The sequence below is a fragment of the Hesperophylax consimilis genome, chromosome 21, assembly GCF_061612785.1.
Source record: "Hesperophylax consimilis isolate HC1 chromosome 21, BYU_Hcon_1.0, whole genome shotgun sequence".
NCBI lineage: Eukaryota > Metazoa > Arthropoda > Insecta > Trichoptera > Limnephilidae > Hesperophylax > Hesperophylax consimilis.
Window position 1 is genome coordinate 8,220,067 of NC_142856.1, and position 18,792 is coordinate 8,238,858.

The 18,792-nt window shown below is 32.8% G+C and overlaps 1 protein-coding gene across 3 annotated transcripts in view; it reads left to right on the plus strand.

The window, feature by feature from the left end:
- Window positions 1-18,792, plus strand: part of Graf (GTPase regulator associated with FAK) — a 398,790-nt gene that overhangs the window by 235,932 nt on the left and 144,066 nt on the right. For all 3 annotated transcript variants that reach the window (XM_089644800.1, XM_089644801.1, XM_089644802.1), the window contains exon 2: window positions 10,983-11,140. In XM_089644800.1, coding sequence (XP_089500926.1) covers window positions 10,983-11,140 — 158 coding nt within the window. The remainder of the gene's footprint in view (window positions 1-10,982; window positions 11,141-18,792) is intronic.

The following is an 18,792-nucleotide window of genomic DNA, read 5'->3' on the forward strand; positions in this document are numbered from 1 at the left end:
AAAAAAAAAATGTAAAGGCCTATAAAAACTGCTTTAAAGTTCAAAATCTCCCACTTACGAACCCATTTTCGGTTATGGTTTTATTGTATAATATGGAAAATTAAGTTATTTATAAAATGATCGAAAAAAATTTAAATATTTATGCCTGAACATCCACAAAATAAAATAAAAGGCACTTTTTGGCCATGTTTTTTTCTTGCATAGATCAAAACAGGCGTATGGTGTTAAGCTGGAATTTAAACCTTATCGCCATCTACGTAAGGGTTGTTATTGATAGCGGCTCAATTTAAAATATTACACGACGTAGTGCATCGCCTTAACAGCGGGTCATTTCCACGTCTTGCGTGCCAGTGTCTGCGTTTCTCCCTCCTATAACATGGGTGTCTTCAAGAACCTTGTTCACTCCTTCCTCAAAAAATACCCTCCACACAGCATTCTCAAAGTTGGCGTAGGCCTCGAGGGAAATTATTTTCCTTAGGGCCTCCTGTGTGAAGTTAATGTACAAACCATTGTTTATCATCAAATGTATTGTATATATAGTTTTGTGTTAGTGATCGACGAACCGGTGGATGCAATCTGTCATATGTTGATAAAAGTTTGACTGTCTGTTAGTAATGAGATAGACCATTGTAGACATATATTCTTCTTCTTTCGTATGGTGTGGGGGTCAGAGGGGGACATCTAGGTCTGCGAACCATTCTATGGCCAGAGTGTCGCCATGTGAACCTCACCAATCCCGCCGGGGAATGAATGGAGCGGCATTCGTTGACCACATGTTCGGTGGTCTGCACCGCACCACATTCACACATCGCCGACTTTTTAAGGTCACATCTGTGCATCATGTGGGTACAGCGGTTATGGGAGCACCTTAACCTATGTATAACCTATTATATATTTGTACAGCGGCCTTGAGGTGATTTTGCACAAAAACGGCGCTACCCAATTCTTCCATATATTATTATTATTAAAAGCAAAAGTATCCATTCATTAGATCTATGTTTGGTGTTATTTCTAAATGTTGCTTAAACTGGGAACGTAATATAAATGTGAATACCGCACTAGAGGCCCAACTACTTCCAGTGAGACTATGGCATTCTCAATCGGGGTATGGTGTGAGGCTGAAGGTAGTTGGGGAGGGGGAGGAGATGGGGAAGTAACTGAAACTGAAACACGGCCAAAGCCATTTCAAGCAACGTTTCAATTCCGATTGGTGATCTTACACCAGCGCGATACTGAAATTATCTTCCACTCTGATCCATCTTCAAATATTTCATAAATTGTGAAATAATACAAATTAATCACTTAAAATTTAGCTGTGCATTCCGGGATTTGAACCCGCGACCTCCAGCTTGCTAGTTGAGAGCCTTACCCCTCGATCACGGAGGCCGTCAATTGTATAATTAAATTACCGCAAAATTATTTTTATATCAGTTTTAATTCAAAAGAAGTGTACCACTGGTTTTGTCATTGTCATTAGTAATTTATATTCATAACCCTGGACACACATTCTGTAACCTAACTTAGTTACAATTATTGGTTTTGTCCAATAATGACCAGTTGATTTTTTGTGTATTTGCCCGCAGCATCGAGGGAATTCCTGCCAGCGGTAGTTGGTGGTTGTATGCGGTCAGTGTAGTCTGTTGTAATCATAATGGTAATATAGTCTCTAATAACTTCAACGGATTGTCTGTTGCACTGTTATCTGTTGTGGAATGCGTGGGCGTGTCTGAACGCTTCTCGGCGACTTTTTTGTGTATTTGCCCGCAGCATCGGGGGAATTTCTTGCTTCAATTTATTGTTAGTCGATGGACACGGTCATATCAATGGTAATACATGAACCTAAAATGCCTTTGCCGGAGCTATTCGAGTACAATTTGATGCCGTGTGGGGAAGATATATGCAAATTGCCAAAGTCTACTTAATTTTTATCATGTCACGTTCCATTCCCAGTCTCATCAAATACCCAAAAAATCATTAGCCGTTATATGCAATAGCAATATAAGAATTTAATTAAAAATATTTTACACCTCTTCGCATATAAATCGTTTAAAATAATTGTCATACAAGATGGCTGCCATGCAATTTCCTCTCACCCTAGATTTCCTAGATTTGGCTTCAATGTCACTCATACAAAATTTATTTATTTATTGTTTAGGAACATTTACAGACTATTAACATGAAAACGTCTTTAGATAAGCGCTGCAAAAAGCGTAGATGTCAACAGTCCATTTAAAATGTTCACATCATGCACAGTTTAAGTATCATTATACACTATGTATTAACAAAAAATATAAACAGCAAAACGTGAACAAAGGCAAAAAAGAGATATCAAAAACAAATCAATATATGATCCAAAAAACAAAACCAAAAAAAAACAGAAAACAAATAGAGTAAACAAAAAAAAATCACAATTCATTGCTAATATTCTTTAAAATAAGCGAGACTATTTGCATATATACATCTGTGTAGTTACATTCAATAGAATTGTACAGACGACACATTCGAGACAATGGATTGAAGTATGCAATATTGTTCTTAAATAATTCTAGAAGGAATATATTCTGAGTCCTTAGATTACGTCTATTAGGAACTTTAATAAGAATATTGCTCAGACAATGAGTTGTTTCAAGCTTGTCATGAATAATTTTGTGTAGACATATTAAGTCAGCAAATTGTCTTCTTTTATCGCAATATGTGCATAACTGCAACGTCGAATACATCGTTATCTATTGTGGAAAGTCTGAACAAAACTGGACGCATTTCGGTGACTTTTTTTATGCATTTGACCGCAACATCGAGGGAATTCCTACTAACATTGTGTTGATCTTTCGTTCCCTTGGGACAACAAGGTTCTATCTGACGTTTTGATGAAAATTGAATACTTTGCACTAATGCTACTTAGATTTTTTCTCTTTCATGCCCTCTTTAAAATAAGTGTTATTCTATTTATGTATTTATTTTTTGGAATAGGTTCCACTTGCAACTCAAGAACAACATTGTTCTATTTAAAAATAAATGTATAGTATTTCATTTTTAACACTGTTTTTCTCTTTCAAACCCTATCTAAAAATGTTCAACTTCTGTGTAAGTTCGCAGACAATTATGCAAGAAAGTTCTATTTAAAATACTATACGTTTATTTTTAGAACACCAAAGTACCATTTGCAACTCGAGAGCAACATAGTTCTATTTAAGGCGATGCCATACATAGTAATGCAAAATCATGTGTTTTTGGTTTGAAAATTTGGTCGCCTAGAAATGTTTCAGATGCTTTAATTAAATACTGCGAGTAGAATACATCTTGGTCTTTGAGTATTTTTTAGATAAGTCTTTTATAAGCCCAGAAAAAAATAATGTATAAGCCTATGAAAACTGTTGAAAGTTCAAAATTTCCTACTTACGAACCCATTTTCGGTTATGATTTTATTGTATAATGTGGCAAATTAAGTTATTTATAAAATGATCGGAAAAAATTTAAATATTTATGCCTGAACATCCACAAAATAAAATAAAAGGCACTTTTTGGCCATGTTTTTTTCTTGCATAAATCAAAACAGGCGGATGGTGTTAAGCGGGAATTTGAACCTTATCGCCATCTACGTAAGGGTTGTTATTGATAGCGGCTCAATTTCAAATATTACACGACGTAGTGCATCGCCTTAATAATTTTTTCAACAATGTTTGGTCACGATGACCGAACACGTGTTAATAAAAGTACTTACATTTTTGCATTTCATCTTGTTATATTATTAAGACAAAGGCTGGTTGATAAAATCGTGTTCCGATATTATTACGAATTTACTTAATTATGAAGCGGCCTGCTATCCCGTTATGACTAATAATTTAAAGAGATTTTCAATAAATCAGCATGACGTCCAATAAATCAGCATTACTCATTTTTCTCCTTGCATGTCTTCCTCGGGCGTCCCCTAATTCTTCTACCATTCACATTCGTGTCATATACTCTCCGTACACTCATTTCTTCGTTCATTCGCTCTAAATTCCCAAACCATCTGAGCGCCCCTTTCTGTAATTTCTTAATCCTTGTAATCTGTTTACCACTCACCGTTATCAATGTGCTGTTTGTTTCTAAAATAAGAAAATAAATAAAAAAAAAATCAATTACAATACATTCTTTATATTCAATTACAATCCATTCTTCATATTCAATTACAATACATTTTTATATTCAATTACAATGTATTCTTCGTATTCAATTACAATTCATTTTTTTATATTCAATTACAACACATTCTTCATATTCAATTTTTTTTTTATAATAATATTTTTTTTATTTATCGGAAAAATAAAGTAAAAAAGATACAATATTTAATAAAATAAAAATATACAGTGATGTAGTTTCTTCTCAGTCCTCCTCACTAGGTATTCCTGTTCCGAGGCGGACTGTAGGTTGTTATATTTGTGTTGATCATGATTTCCTCATATTAAAATTTGTTGTTTCCCACAAAATATAAAATAAATTATGCAAAACGCATTTATGTTTGTTGTCTGTAGGTTGCGTTGTGGTTACTTCATAAACTACAACACATTCTTCATATTCAATTACAATATATTTTTATTTTATTTTAGTTTATTTAGGAAATATACAGTTTAACAAAAACAAATAATCGAACATAAAATATAGAACATGATTTAAACCAGTTAAGTTCCATTTATAATATTTATAAAAGCTAGAAATTAATTAAAAGTTATAAAGTACATAGTGTGTGTGAAAAATGATTAAAAATAGAATACTAAACAATACAGAAGTAATATTTTTAACTTAGGTACATTTATTTATTTATTTATTTATTATAAGAACTTTTTGAACATTTATACATATTTTTGATAATTCATCCGCCATGCTAGGGATGTCCCTGTGTTATGGCGGGTGATATTTACAGATTGGATTTATAAAATAAGTTAATTATAAGTTATAAAGTTATGCAATTTAGATTAAAATATAAGTTAATTAGATTATACAATTAGATTATACAATTAAATAATAAGTAAGTAATGAAACTATACAAATTAAATTAAATTAAAAGTTATTAAATTATACAAATTTAATTGCATTACAAATATTAAAATCATGGTTTCTAAATGTATTTATAGTAATAAAAATAGTTATAAATATTAATAATAATTGATAATTAGTTGATAAAATTATAATATAATTTAATTTATGTACCAATTTTTATATATTGTGGTCTCCTAATAGTAAGGTTAATTTGATTTTAAACGATTTAAGGGTACAGTGGAAAATGTCAATATCGCTGGCATTATAAGATTTGCAGATACGCCCGAGCAAGGAGTTTTGTGCGTATTTCGATTTGAAATGTTGTTTTTATTTTATTTTATTTATTTGGGAAAATCAACAGATTATTTACATATATAAGAATAAACTAAATAATAAAGATAAAATCCAATAACAGATTTTCACTTAAAATTATAATAATAATAAAAAATATTAAAACAAGAAACTAAGGGTTCTGTACCCGTGGCCTGAGAAATTTACAAAAAATACAAAATTGTAAATAATAAATAAAAAATAATAAAAGATCTAGGAACACAAATAATATACTAATAACCAGCTAAATTACAAAAATTTAAATTTAACTGATATACTAATAACCAACTAAAATCCAAAACAAAATTTATTGTAAAATTTCAACACAGCAGCAATCAATAAAAGCACTACACAATAGCAATAATAACAATATAATAAATGTATACCTACAACTAAATTGAACACATGAGTATAAATTGGAAGGTAAGTAACTGGAAAGGATTCAAAGCAATAACATGATAACTTCAAGTAGAATATTTAAAATTATTTAATGTTAGTTATTACATATCTTTTAAAGGTTCCTAAATTACTTGAGAATATGTCCATATCATTAAAATTCTTATTAAATATACTACAGGCTCTGAATATAAACGCATTTTGTCTTATATTAGTAGAACATTTATGGAGATGAAAAAGTGATTTTTCTCTAGTTCTAACGCTCGGAACTCTAAAATTAATTTCAGACAGAAGGGGAGAACAATCAATAAAGCCATTGATAATTTTATGGAGATATATTATATCTGCGGAGTCTCTTCTAGTTTTTAATGGCTTAAGTCCATAAAGGTCCATCGAGCTGTTTACGTCAAGGTTTGAATTTAGTTTGAAATTTAAATGATGAACAAATTTTCTTTGGATGGCTTCAATGCGATTTATGTAAATATTATATTGAGGATTCCATATGGGAGAAGCGAATTCAAGATGACTGCGAACATAAGAAAAATACAATATTTTAAGTGTTATGATATTATTAAATTCTTTTCCAATACGGAATAAGAATCCTAGCATTCTAAGGGCTTTCTTAACAATCATATCAATATGAGCCTCAAATGTAAGTTTACTGTCAAGTATAACACCTAGATCACGAATTTGTGTAACTTTTTTGAGTAGTTGGCCAGCTATATGATAATTATGGTCAAACTTAATTTTATTTCTAGTGAAGGTAATTACATAACATTTAGAAGTGTTCATGTTGAGACGATTGCGGATACAATAATCATTAAGCCTATACAGATCTTCTTGTAGTTTAAAGCAGTCAATTATAGAATTAATAGGCAGGAATATTTTCATATCATCAGCGAAAAGTAGAACATTTGCATAATTAAAGCATTTTATAATGTCGTTGATGAAAATTGTAAACAGTAACGGTCCCAGGTGAGATCCACATATATATTGTATATAAAATAAGGTATTTGATCTGGTATTGCGTTTAGGACAATGAAATGCAATCCTTTCTAACAATATAAATAGATTATTTATATTCAATTACAATACATTCTTCATATTCAATTACAATACATTCTTCATATTCAATTACAATACATTCTTCATATTCAATTTTTCATAAATTACTATTATTAAGATTCAAACTTCGATCATTAAGATCTCAGTTTACAAATGTCAGATAGATCCTTGTTGTTCCAAGTGACGCACTGGACGCGGTCAGTGTAGTGTGTTGTAATAATAATGGCAATATCGTCTCTAATAACTGCAACGTTGCGCGTCGGCTGCATTGTTATCTGTTGTGGAATGTGTGGGCGAGTCTGTCACACAAGTCTCCGATTGTCTGCTCTTGGTAATAAGGGGTCGGGTATTAAACTAGTGCCACATGATTTTTTCAACGTTCACGAGAAGAAAAAAACACAAATTACAAGCAATATTGTATCCTTCCTTTCCATAATAAGACTCCGCACAGCATCCCCAAAGATGACATATACCCTGAGAGATTTTTTTTGGACCAAATAATAATAATAATAATAATTGGATAATTTGTAGAGCGCCGTTTTTGTGAAAAATCACCTCAAGGGCGCTGTACAATGTATTTCCTAGGATCTACATTTTTTATTTGAAAAGATACCAAAACATACTTACCTGGCAAGTCACTTCCGACAAACACACTTATATTAAAAAGTTTATGCTTATAAAAGATAAAACTGCACGCAGAGGACACTATATAAAAAAACACTGGTCATCGCATGACCTTAAGTCTGCTATAGTTTTTATTTTAACTTAACTTTTTTTTAACTGTCTTAAAAAGCCTACAAATTGTAAGTTGTTATCATTTTTATTTATAATTATTGTTTTTTTTTTTTATTACTATTTTTTTTTTTACATTTTGTTAATTTAAATTGCCGTCGACTGTGAAAGTGGAGGTTTCTGAAATTATGGATACGACTGTCTGAAAAGGTGCGTTTTAAGTTTAGACGAAAATTTAAACAAAAACAATCTAGTATGCGTATTTTTTTTTATGGTATTACTATGTTTGTCGTAAATCTCTAGTTTTACGCTGCTCCGATCGCCTTGTTAGTGAGACTATGGCATCCCCAATTGGGATATGTTGTAAGGATGAAGATAGTCGGGAGGGGAAGGAGGTGTAGAAGAGGAAGGTGGGAAGTGCCTGGCTATTCAGATCTGTTCACCAAACACGGCTAAAGCCATTTTAAGCAACGTTTCAATTCTTACACCAGGGCGATACTGAGAGTATTTTCCACTCTGGAACGTGCCGCAAATATACCTTATATTATTTTAAATTATTAAATTACAAATAAATCAAATAAAATTTTACCACGGAGGCCGTGATGATATACTTAAGAAGGAATTCCCATGATTTCCTTCCGATCCGGTTCTTATATTATATATATTTATTATTTTAGTTTTTGTTTTACCATTTGTATAACGATATCTGAACAACATTGTATTTTGTGTTTATAGTTTATTTTATATGTTTTTTATATTTTCTTATGATTTCTTTTTTTATATTTTCTTATTTATTACCACCATAATACGGGCATTTGCCTAGTTTGGGGTATTAATAAAAAAATAAATAAAAATAAAATAAATAAATAAAATTGTATTTATTGTTTTTATCCTTGTTCTAGCTTGTCCTGGTATAATACCGGCTGCGCCAATTTTTTTTTGGTTATGTTCGCATCCCGCATACAAATGAATAGATCGACACGGAGACAGTCGTTTTTATTTATTTTTTTATTATTTAATGTTTGTGTTTTTACAATAAATATACAATGTTTACATGTCATACAGTATTATAATGTAAAACAAAAAATAGCCTTTCCTCCCCATAAAGAGACAAGGCTCTTGTGTTTGGTGAGGGATTTCTAGCTCAATTATTAAAAAATCATATTAATAAAATAGTAATTAATAAAATATTGTAAATAATAAAAAGATAGGTATGAAAAACGCACAATTGATTTTAAGATTTAAAAAAAATACATAGATATGTGGACTCTTATAGTATTAATATAATTTTTCAATTTTAGCCAACATTCATGAATATTTAAGTTTTAGTGAATAAATATCTTTAACATGTGAAATAATAATTTTTGAATATTTAAGTTTTAGTGAATAAATATCTTTAAAATGTGAAATAATAATTTTAGAACTTTTAAGTTTTTGTGAATAAATATCTTTAAAATGTGAAATAATAATTTTTCTGGAGTGCAAATGTAATGTTTTTATTTATCATCATCACGGATCACGACTAACTCAGGGTGACATTAAATTTGACCTCCTCCACAAATGGATTCCGTTGGCTGTAGTCCCTCGCCAATCGCCTCTAGTTCTCAGTCCTTATAATAATAATAAATAATTTAGATGCAAAAGTCGGTCATTTTGAATACATGTAGGATAACGAAAGATTTTTTAAATATTTATGTTGAGGGATCAGTAGGATTTATAGGCCCTGTTAGAAGTACTACCGAGCCGAACCCTCTGATATGAAAATATCTGGAGACGGTGAATTTTTTTCCCATTTGATCTCTGGTGAGTTGACGTGTTGTTGTTCTTGTATTGTTTTGTATTTATTTTGCTTATATAATGCACTTACATAATGTTGATTGACTAGATGATCATTTGTGGAAAAGTGAGTGGAAAGGTTAAGTTTTTCCTTTGGGGAAGATTTAACCCGGACAACTAAATCGGAAGTTTATAATAACATGGCATTTATATAGCAGTTTAGTGTCATTTCACTTCAAGTGCCTTCCCGTCCTGTTCCATTTCTCTTTCGCAGTCTGCTCCTGGAAACCAACTTAATAATTTAACTTTTGGTGTCCTGCCATTTGGCATTCTACAGCCTACATAATATTAACGATTGTCTCATGTTTGTGTCTGTTCGTGTTTGTTATATTCTCTGCAGGTTGTTTCAATATGATGGGCATAATATCACTTAATATATTACCTTTTCGAGGGATATTATGGTTTAAAATTTTATGTCAAAACCTATTGTCGGATTCCATGTTTAAAGAAAAATTAGTTGACGAACAACACAAGATTTAGTCAAAATGATGGTGAGTCCATTCCAAAAATTACTGATAAATACGGCCAACGGACATTCACTTATCTTGTTCCTTCTATATTTAAGTTCCATTGGATGGATGTAAAAAGCGAATCAAACTGTATCACTGTACTAAAAAAATCTGAAAAAATGGTTAATAGATCAAGATTTTTTATAATTATATTACTATCCATTTAATTATATAAATGTTCATGTAATTGTATATATATGCAATGTGTGTTTAAGTATGTTGTGTGCCTTTGGGTATGAGTAAGTTGAGTGTGTTTAAGCATGTTGTGTGCCTTTGGGTATGTGTATGTCTATGAGTAAGTTAAGTGTGTTTAAGCATGTTATGTGCCTCTGGGTATGTGTATGCCTATGAGTAAGTTGAGTGTGTTTAAGCATGTTGTGTGCCTTTGGGTATGTGTATGCCTATGAGTAAGTTAAGTGTGTTTAAGCATGTTATGTGCCTCTGGGTATGTGTATGCCTATGAGTAAGTTGACTGTGTCTAAGCATGTTGTGTGCCTTTGGGTATGTGTATGCCTATGAGTAAGTTGACTGTGTCTAAGCATGTTGTGTGCCTTTGGGTATGTGTATACCTATGAGTAAGTTGACTGTGTCTAAGCATGTTGTGTGCCTTTGGGTATGTGTATACCTATGAGTATGTTGACTGTGTCTAAGCATGTTGTGTGCCTTTTGGTATGTGTATGCCTTTGAGTAAGTTGACTGTGTTTAAGCATGTTGTGTGCCTTTGGGTATGTGTATGCCTATGAGTAAGTTGACTGTGTTTAAGCATGTTGTGTGCCTTTGGGTATGTGTATGCCTATGAGTAAGTTGACTGTGTCTAAGCATGTTGTGTGCCTTTGGGTATGTGTATGTCTATAAGTAAGTTAACTGTGTTATGTCTATCTGTCTTTGTATTTTATGCTTTTGTATTGTAGTCACGTGAAATGTTATTCTTCTATATCTATTTTCTATATTGTGTTGTAATTGTTATAATTAATATCGTGAAAATGACCTGCTGACAAACTGCTTTGGCTGTTTAGCGGGTGCTTATAATGAAGAATAATAAAAAAGGACTATTGAGTCATATCGTTATTAATTTTTCTTTCTTTATTTTTGCAGGTCTATCAGTGGCCCAGCGCACTCTCTCAGAGTCCCTGGCACAGTTCGACTTTGAGTGCATTGGACAGTCCCTCACTGAAGATGAACTGGTTATCTCCAAGTCTCTCAAGCAGTTCGGAATCCTCATCTCATCTGTTGAGGATGAGCGAGACAGGATGGTAAGGATTTTATCGGTTTTATTGAAAATATTTGTTGAATATACTCGCCAAGGTGAGAATAAATAGCCGGCGTTATAATAAACAAAGTGACAGTGTTGTGTTCACTTTGATCACTTTGATTAGAACTTTATAAATAAAATAGGAAAATTATTTCATTTGTTAAGAAATGGGTCTTATACTTTTGGGGGCGTTACTATTCGAGCAAGTAATTTTTTTTAATGAATTTGTGTTATTTCACAATTTATTAATTTTAAGTATATATATATACAAGATTATATATTATATATTATATTATATAAGATTATTGAGGCATATGTGCGGTAAAACAATGCATGATCGTGTGAGAAATGTAGAGATCCGCAAAGAGTCCAAGGCTGATGTAAAAGTAATGAGTAAGATTAAGAAAGGGACGCTGAGATGGTTTGGGCATGCATAGCGAATTAGCGAAGAAAGGACTGTGTATGATGGGAATGCGAATGGTAGCAGAAGTCGGGGACGCCCGAGGAAGACATGGCACGATCAAATGAATCAGATACTCGAGTCGGGTCAAGTTAATCAAATATTAATAAAAAATAATACATGTATCAAAACCATAAAATGTATCACCCATAGTAAAGACACTAGTTTAAAAACACAAGGGAGATTTTTGTTACAAAAACATTGATGTGTATTTAGTCAAAAAGGGTTCCATGATAACTCAACACAGTGGCTATTCAACACACCATTAAAAAGTGATATAAAGTCATTAAAAACGATGAAATTTTTTTTTTTAAACGTAACCTAACATAACCTAACCTACTAAACCCAGTTAATAAAGTTTTTGTTTCATCACTTTCCATGTTTGGATTGATGTGATGAATTATCATTTTGATGATTTATCCGGTCACCATCAAAAAGACACGACACGTATACAGCAATGGCCTCCGTGATCATAGAGTCGGCTCTCGACTAGCAATTCTAAGGTCGCCTGTTCAAATCGCGGCGTGCGCAAGAAAATTTTGTTTGAAGAATTTGTGTTTATCACAATTTAATAATTTAAAATAATAAATGATATACTTGCGGCGCGTTTCAGAGTGGAAGATACTCTCAGTATCGCCATGGTGTAAGACCAACATTCAGTATTGAAACGTTGCTTGGTGACCAGATCTGAATTGCCAGATACTTCCCCACCTTCCTCTTCCCCATCTACTTTCCCTCCCAAACTACATTCACCTTCACAACATACCCCAATTTGGGATGCCATAGTCTCACTGGCTTCAGTCGTTTGGGAGCAGTTGGGACTCTTGTTCATACCACTACAGACCATAGCAATAACTAATATGTGTTTCTTTGACAAAAACGTCACTGAATGACTGATGAGAAAAGATCTCAAGTAATTTGAAACTATTTGAAATTAGAACTCATTTGAAAGTATTTGAAATTTGAAATTAGAACTTGTTATTCTTTTTGCTTATAGTACTGCCCTAGATTTTCACTTTGTATTATTTTATTTTATTTTTATTACGTAATTATCCTCTTAAATCTTTCAATAACGTGACAATTCAATTTTTTTTACTGTACATTTCTGTCATCTACCTTAGAACAGGTTACACCTAGTGAGGTAGGTAATGTATCATTTTTATTTTCGACTTTATGTCCGGGTTAAATCTTCCCCATAGGAAAAACTAAACCCTTCCACACACTTTTTCACAAATGATCATCTAGTCAATCCACACTATGCAAGTGCATTATATAAGCATAATAAATACAAAACAATACGAGAACAACCCGTCAAATCACCAGAGATCAAATGGGAAAATAATTCACCAACTCCAGATATTTTCATATCAGAGGGTTCGGCTCGGTAGAACTTCTAATTGGACCTATAAATTCTACTGATCCCTCGATATAAATATTTAAAAAATCTTTCGTAATCCTACATGTATTTAAAATGACTGATTTTTGCATTTTTAAATATAAATTCTTTGTCAGATCTAATACGCCTAAATTTTAAATGAGAGAAAATAATTTAACTATTAATATTGTTGCTCTCTTTTTTGTATGAAAATGTAAAAAATATTTTTCAAACGCCAATTTTTCTGCACTGAACTTGTGTCGGGCCATATGAAGATACAGAACAGCAGAAGATTACGAATACGAAAATGTATGTATTTTTTTTAAGTAAGTATTTTTCGATAAGTAGTGTCCATTGGAATTTTGAATTGTGTAGGTAGGTATTAAGAATTCCAGAAGACCAACTGTGGCATTAAATTTTCTACCACACGTCGCCACTGGGTACAACCTAGCACATCACGTGATACGCGTTCCATCTCGTTCCAGCAGCACCGTTTAGACGAGAGAGATAGAGAGCGAAAGCGCGTATCACATGGCAATGTGCTCATGGTCAGCGGCGGTGTGTGGTACAAAAAAACGTTTTTATTTGAAAAAAATATCATCGGACAGTAAATTGGCATGTTCGTTTTAGTCCATAGATGCGCAGGAATCGCTGATACACTCTGTATAATTTATTATATTCCGAACAGCATACGCCTTGATTAGGTACCAATGATACTGATCAATAACTCAATAGCTCTTCTATCCGATTCGTACTGAGCAATTATCTCAAATTGATTTGCGCCGTGTCTTTATTTGTCTCTGTAACCTTGGAGGATTGTTTCGCGTTTATAATAATGCTTCATGAACATAATGATGAGTGTCTATAATAGATAACAGAATCAATGGAAATGGGGCATGAATTATATTAGTGTGAACAGTGTACACAATGCGTGTCACCAACATCATCCACTCAATTATTGTTTCTAACTACGCACAATAAGCGTAACTTTCATTGGCTCCGCCTCTCTGATAGTCCGTGCAGTGTGTCTCGGCGACAGTCGGCACGCTTAAATGCCATGTCTCCCTTTGTTTTTAACATAAATGTATGTTCACTCTATCCCAGTTGCCGTTCCATAAATTAGTCGGTAACCGGATAAAGCAGAACATCGACAAAGCAGACCAGCGAAAAAGCAGAACAGTGACAAAAAAGAATAGTGACAAAGTAGAACAGCGAAAAAGAAGTCAGTGACAAAACAGTTTAGTGACAAATCAGGATATGATTTTGAGGAATTTTAATGTTGAGGTCAAGTTTGGTTAGGTTTTGTTTGGTTTGGATTAGATTGGTTAGGGTTAGATTTGGTTATGTTCGGTTAGGTTAGTTTGTTATTTTCACTTTTCTTTAATGTTCTGTTTTACAATGGAAACGTACTTAAACTATCTTTTCCGAACTGTGACGAAACAGAACTACGACGAAAAATGAATTAAAAATAACCTAACCTAACCTATTATGTTGTGTTCTGTTTTGTTTTATCCGGTGACCCTGAAGGAGAAACCGCCAAGAGTTAGAGATGATAGCCCCAGGTGCAATTATCACTTTCGACTAACGGACTTTCTCGTGAGAAGACATCAGCGTTTGGCTGCAACATGGCACTAAGTACTATATCATACTTGTACGTGTGTTACGTGAAAACTAGTTTTACTTGCTGCTCTATTCACGTGAGTAAATTGCCTACGCCCTTTCTAGTCGTTGGGAATGAATTTAAAACGATCCCGCTATTATTTTATTAATAACTGACTTCGCAGATATTCATATATTTTATTTATATTTATGTTTGAACTGGTGGTTTTAATTTCTCTCCTATTACTTTTAGATTTTAATCCCTGCTTGGGATTATTGTACGTCGCGCAATTATAATAAATGCGAACAACGCATTTTAAGGACGGGTTGTTTCGGAGAATTGTAACAATTCATAAAATTTCATCGTTTATTTTCCGATTTTCCGAAAGTCCTATTCAAGTTCTGTTATTATATAATTTTATACTAGTTGCTTGACAGCACTGAAATAATAACAGAGCTTGAAAATTAACTTTGAAATTTGAAGAATTGTTCAAATTCTCCGAAACAACCCGTCCTTAGAATTGCGTGTATTATATTCTTATTCTTTGTGTTTTTTTTTACAATAAATATACAATGTTTACAAGTCACAGTGTTTTGATTTATACTACACTTCCATTAAAAGCATTTGCTTGTGGATGGAAGAGGAGTGTACATTTGCGAAAAAATAATATACTTAACTAGGATACAAAGTTAAAAAAAATTACAAAATTAAAATCCTTACAAATTATGAAGATATTGTATTATGTCTTTGAAAAGCATCACATAGAAACAGCCATTTGTCTTGTTTGCACCTACTTACTGTTTTTAACTAAAATTTTAATATTCGAAAAGTTTTTACGGTAGTTGTTTGAAAACTTTTATGGTGTGTTCTGTTTTTCAATTTAATTGAAATTCTCTTTTATGAAGTCGGATTACAAGTTTGTATGCAAGAAATGCATCTGTGTCAGTACACGGAGAAAATTACTCATATTGAATGTTGTTAATTAATTAAGAATCTAATCAAATTATTCGTAATCGGGTTAAAAATTGGATTTGAAGAGCTTTTTTATTAAATCGGCAATACTAAGTACTTTCTATGGGATGCGTGGCATTGCACTAAACTCCCCACATCCAGGAAAATAGACATTTATGCAATTGTGACAATTAAGTAATTAATTGAAAAGCGCGCAAGGTTGATGTAAGCGTACTGAGTAAGATAAAGAACGGGATGCTTAGATGGTTTGGGCCTGTTTGCATCTTAGAGCTAATGAATAAAGAATGGAGTGTCAGATGAATATATGACGCAAATGTGAATAGTGGAAGAAGTCAGGTACGCCCGAGGAAGACATGGCGCGATCAAGTGAACCAAATACTTCAGTCGGGCCATGTCGAGAGTCAGAATAATAGAATAGTATGTGTGAATGAAAATGAATCAAGGAGAGTGTTTCACGACCGACTTGTTTGGCGGTCCGTCCTCACTGCCTACTCCTGCGGAGAAACAACGTGATGGTTAATTAGTTGGTTTAGTTAAGACAGTGAACAATTAGTAGACCTTACGTCAAAAAAGTTAGTTTCTTATTTTCTCTTATCAATAAATCAAAATAAAAATTTCCTCTGAAATCGTAAGATTTGCAATACCTACTTAATTATTAACCATATATTATTGTATGTAACATTTATTTTTAAATTTCATTAAGAAATTAAACAATTGTTCAAAATCACGCTCTTGCGAACTCTGACGGAATAAACGGGTAGTACCCAACACGGCCACCATCTTGAACAAGAATCGGAACGTAACAAACAAAATCACTGACATCCCAAACGGTCGAGTTATAACAGCACTGCGCTAAGCTCAGTCATTTATTATTATTAAATACAATTAATATTTTCAGTATTCTCGTGAAAAATATTGTAATCTTCGCGTATTTTGACCGCATATTTTTCATTCATAATTCCCACGCTTGCCTGGTTTCTGAGATTTGCATTATTTATACAAATTTGTAGAACAAACGTTTTTAAAAATCATTCTCACATAGTAAAAACACGAATAAAATACAGTATTTTTCACATTGCAAATTATTATTTGAATCAATATTCGTATTATTCCTAATAATGAATCTACTTACCGGGACCTTTTAACTGATTTTCAACGCAATGAGAACCAGTGATAAATCTAAAACATGGTTTCTCAAACTGTTTTCGTTTTGGCTCTTCTTCTCTCCCCTGCTTCATCCCCAATATTGGGTTTCCCCAATATTGGCTGTACCTCAACTGGCTGCAGACAGTTGGGAACACAGTAATTATAGTAGTTGAAATTCACAGTAAACAAAATAATTTTTAGAAAAAAACAATTTCCATAAATGTGTAAACTTTATTACCTTGAAAAATCAAGGATATTGTTCAATTTGCTTTTTAAAAACAAATAATGTTGTTAATTTTTGTATCAGAAAGTTACATTTTTAATGGACACCGTTAGTAAACTTGAAAAATCACGAAATCTAATTGGTAATCTGTCAGAGATTTAAACAAAAGAAATTCGTAAATTTCAAATAGGTAATTATTATAATGAATAAAAATAGAATAATCTTCTGATAATAGGTTGCTTATCTGAATTCACAAAATCAGTTCCAATTTTGAAACTTTCAAGTCATTCTTTGAACTAAATTTACAAACACAACTAAAATTTGTATTTTTGATTAACGAAAATTCTGAATTCTCGACAAATCAGTTCCAATTTCGAAAATGGTAATTTAAATAATTTTATGTTAAAATTATTATATTATAGCTAGGTACTTCATCGCTTGTCTGAATTCTCCAAATAAAATGAATGAAAACTTAGATTCAAAGCAAATCCGAGTTCTAGAGTTCATTGAACAATAGTTACAGGCATACAATCAAAATTAGTATTTTTAATAATACCTTCGTCACGTCAATTTTTCATTGTTTAATTTTGTCCTTGCCTCGGTTTGGACGCCATAAATCTTGTATAAAGATAATGATTACATTTATTTTAAATATAATGACTCGTAAACTGTATGGTCATTTATAGTTATTTTATATTGGCGTGTCTAAAACCTTGGACAATTGCATCGCTTCCGTGACGGCATTTAAAGAGCGACTCGATTGAAACCACCGAACAGACAAACCGATAGAAGTGTACCGTAGGTATTTATGTGTTCCCGTAATAAGGTTATTTTTCCCCTACATCCTTTAAAAAAAAAGTGAATACTGCACTGCTCACAACCGTTTGGAGCCAGTGAGACTATATAATCCCCGGTTGCGGTGTGTTGTGAGGCTGAAGGTAGTGGGGAGGGGAAGAGGAAGGTGGGGGAGTGTTTGGCTCTTCAGATCTGTTCACCAAACACGGCAAAAGCTATTTCAAGCATCGTTTCAATTCTGAATGGTTGTCTTACACCAGGGCGGATCTGAGAGTATCTTCCACTCTGGAATATGCCGCAAATATAATATAACCTAACTAACTAACCATCGTGCCGTTTCTCCGCAGGGGTAGGCAGAGAGGATTTGTAGAATCCATTTCTGGCCAAAAAAAAATACTCTTGAAAATTCAAGTCTCTGTGTCTATGAAAGGTGATTTTCAGCCCACTGTGCGCCGGTCAGATGTACACTGGTGTGTATTATGTAGCATTATGTGTGCTAATTGCCATTGTTCCGCTAGACTTCATCGCGTGATGCGTGTTGTGTACAATTTTGAGCAATAAACCAATTAATTGAAGCAATAAAACAGAGCTCAAATCACATTAACCATATTCTGAAATGATCTTGACATTTGGGAGTGGCCTCGTACTCTTTGCGGCGAGTGAAATTACATCGACAAAAAAAGCATTATATAAAGAGTGTCTGTGGCGGGCGGTGTTATTTATGTGGCGACGCGCGTCGATTTGATTTTTATACAAATCTAGTTTAATTCAGAGATCGATGAAATTTTGCACACTTGAAGTCAATGTCTGCATATGATTTCTAAAAACTGTGCGCAAAGCCCGGGCAACACCGGGGACTTCTAGAAGGAAGAAAGTTTTAAATAAGTTTAAGGCGATGCACTACGTCGTGTAATATTTAAATTGAGCCGCTATCAATAACAACCCTTACGTAGATGGCGATAAGGTTTAAATTCCCGCTTAACACCATCCGCCTGTTTTGATTTATGCAAGAAAAAAACATGGCCAAAAAGTGCCTTTTATTTTATTTTGTGGATGTTCAGGCATAAATACTAAATTTTTTC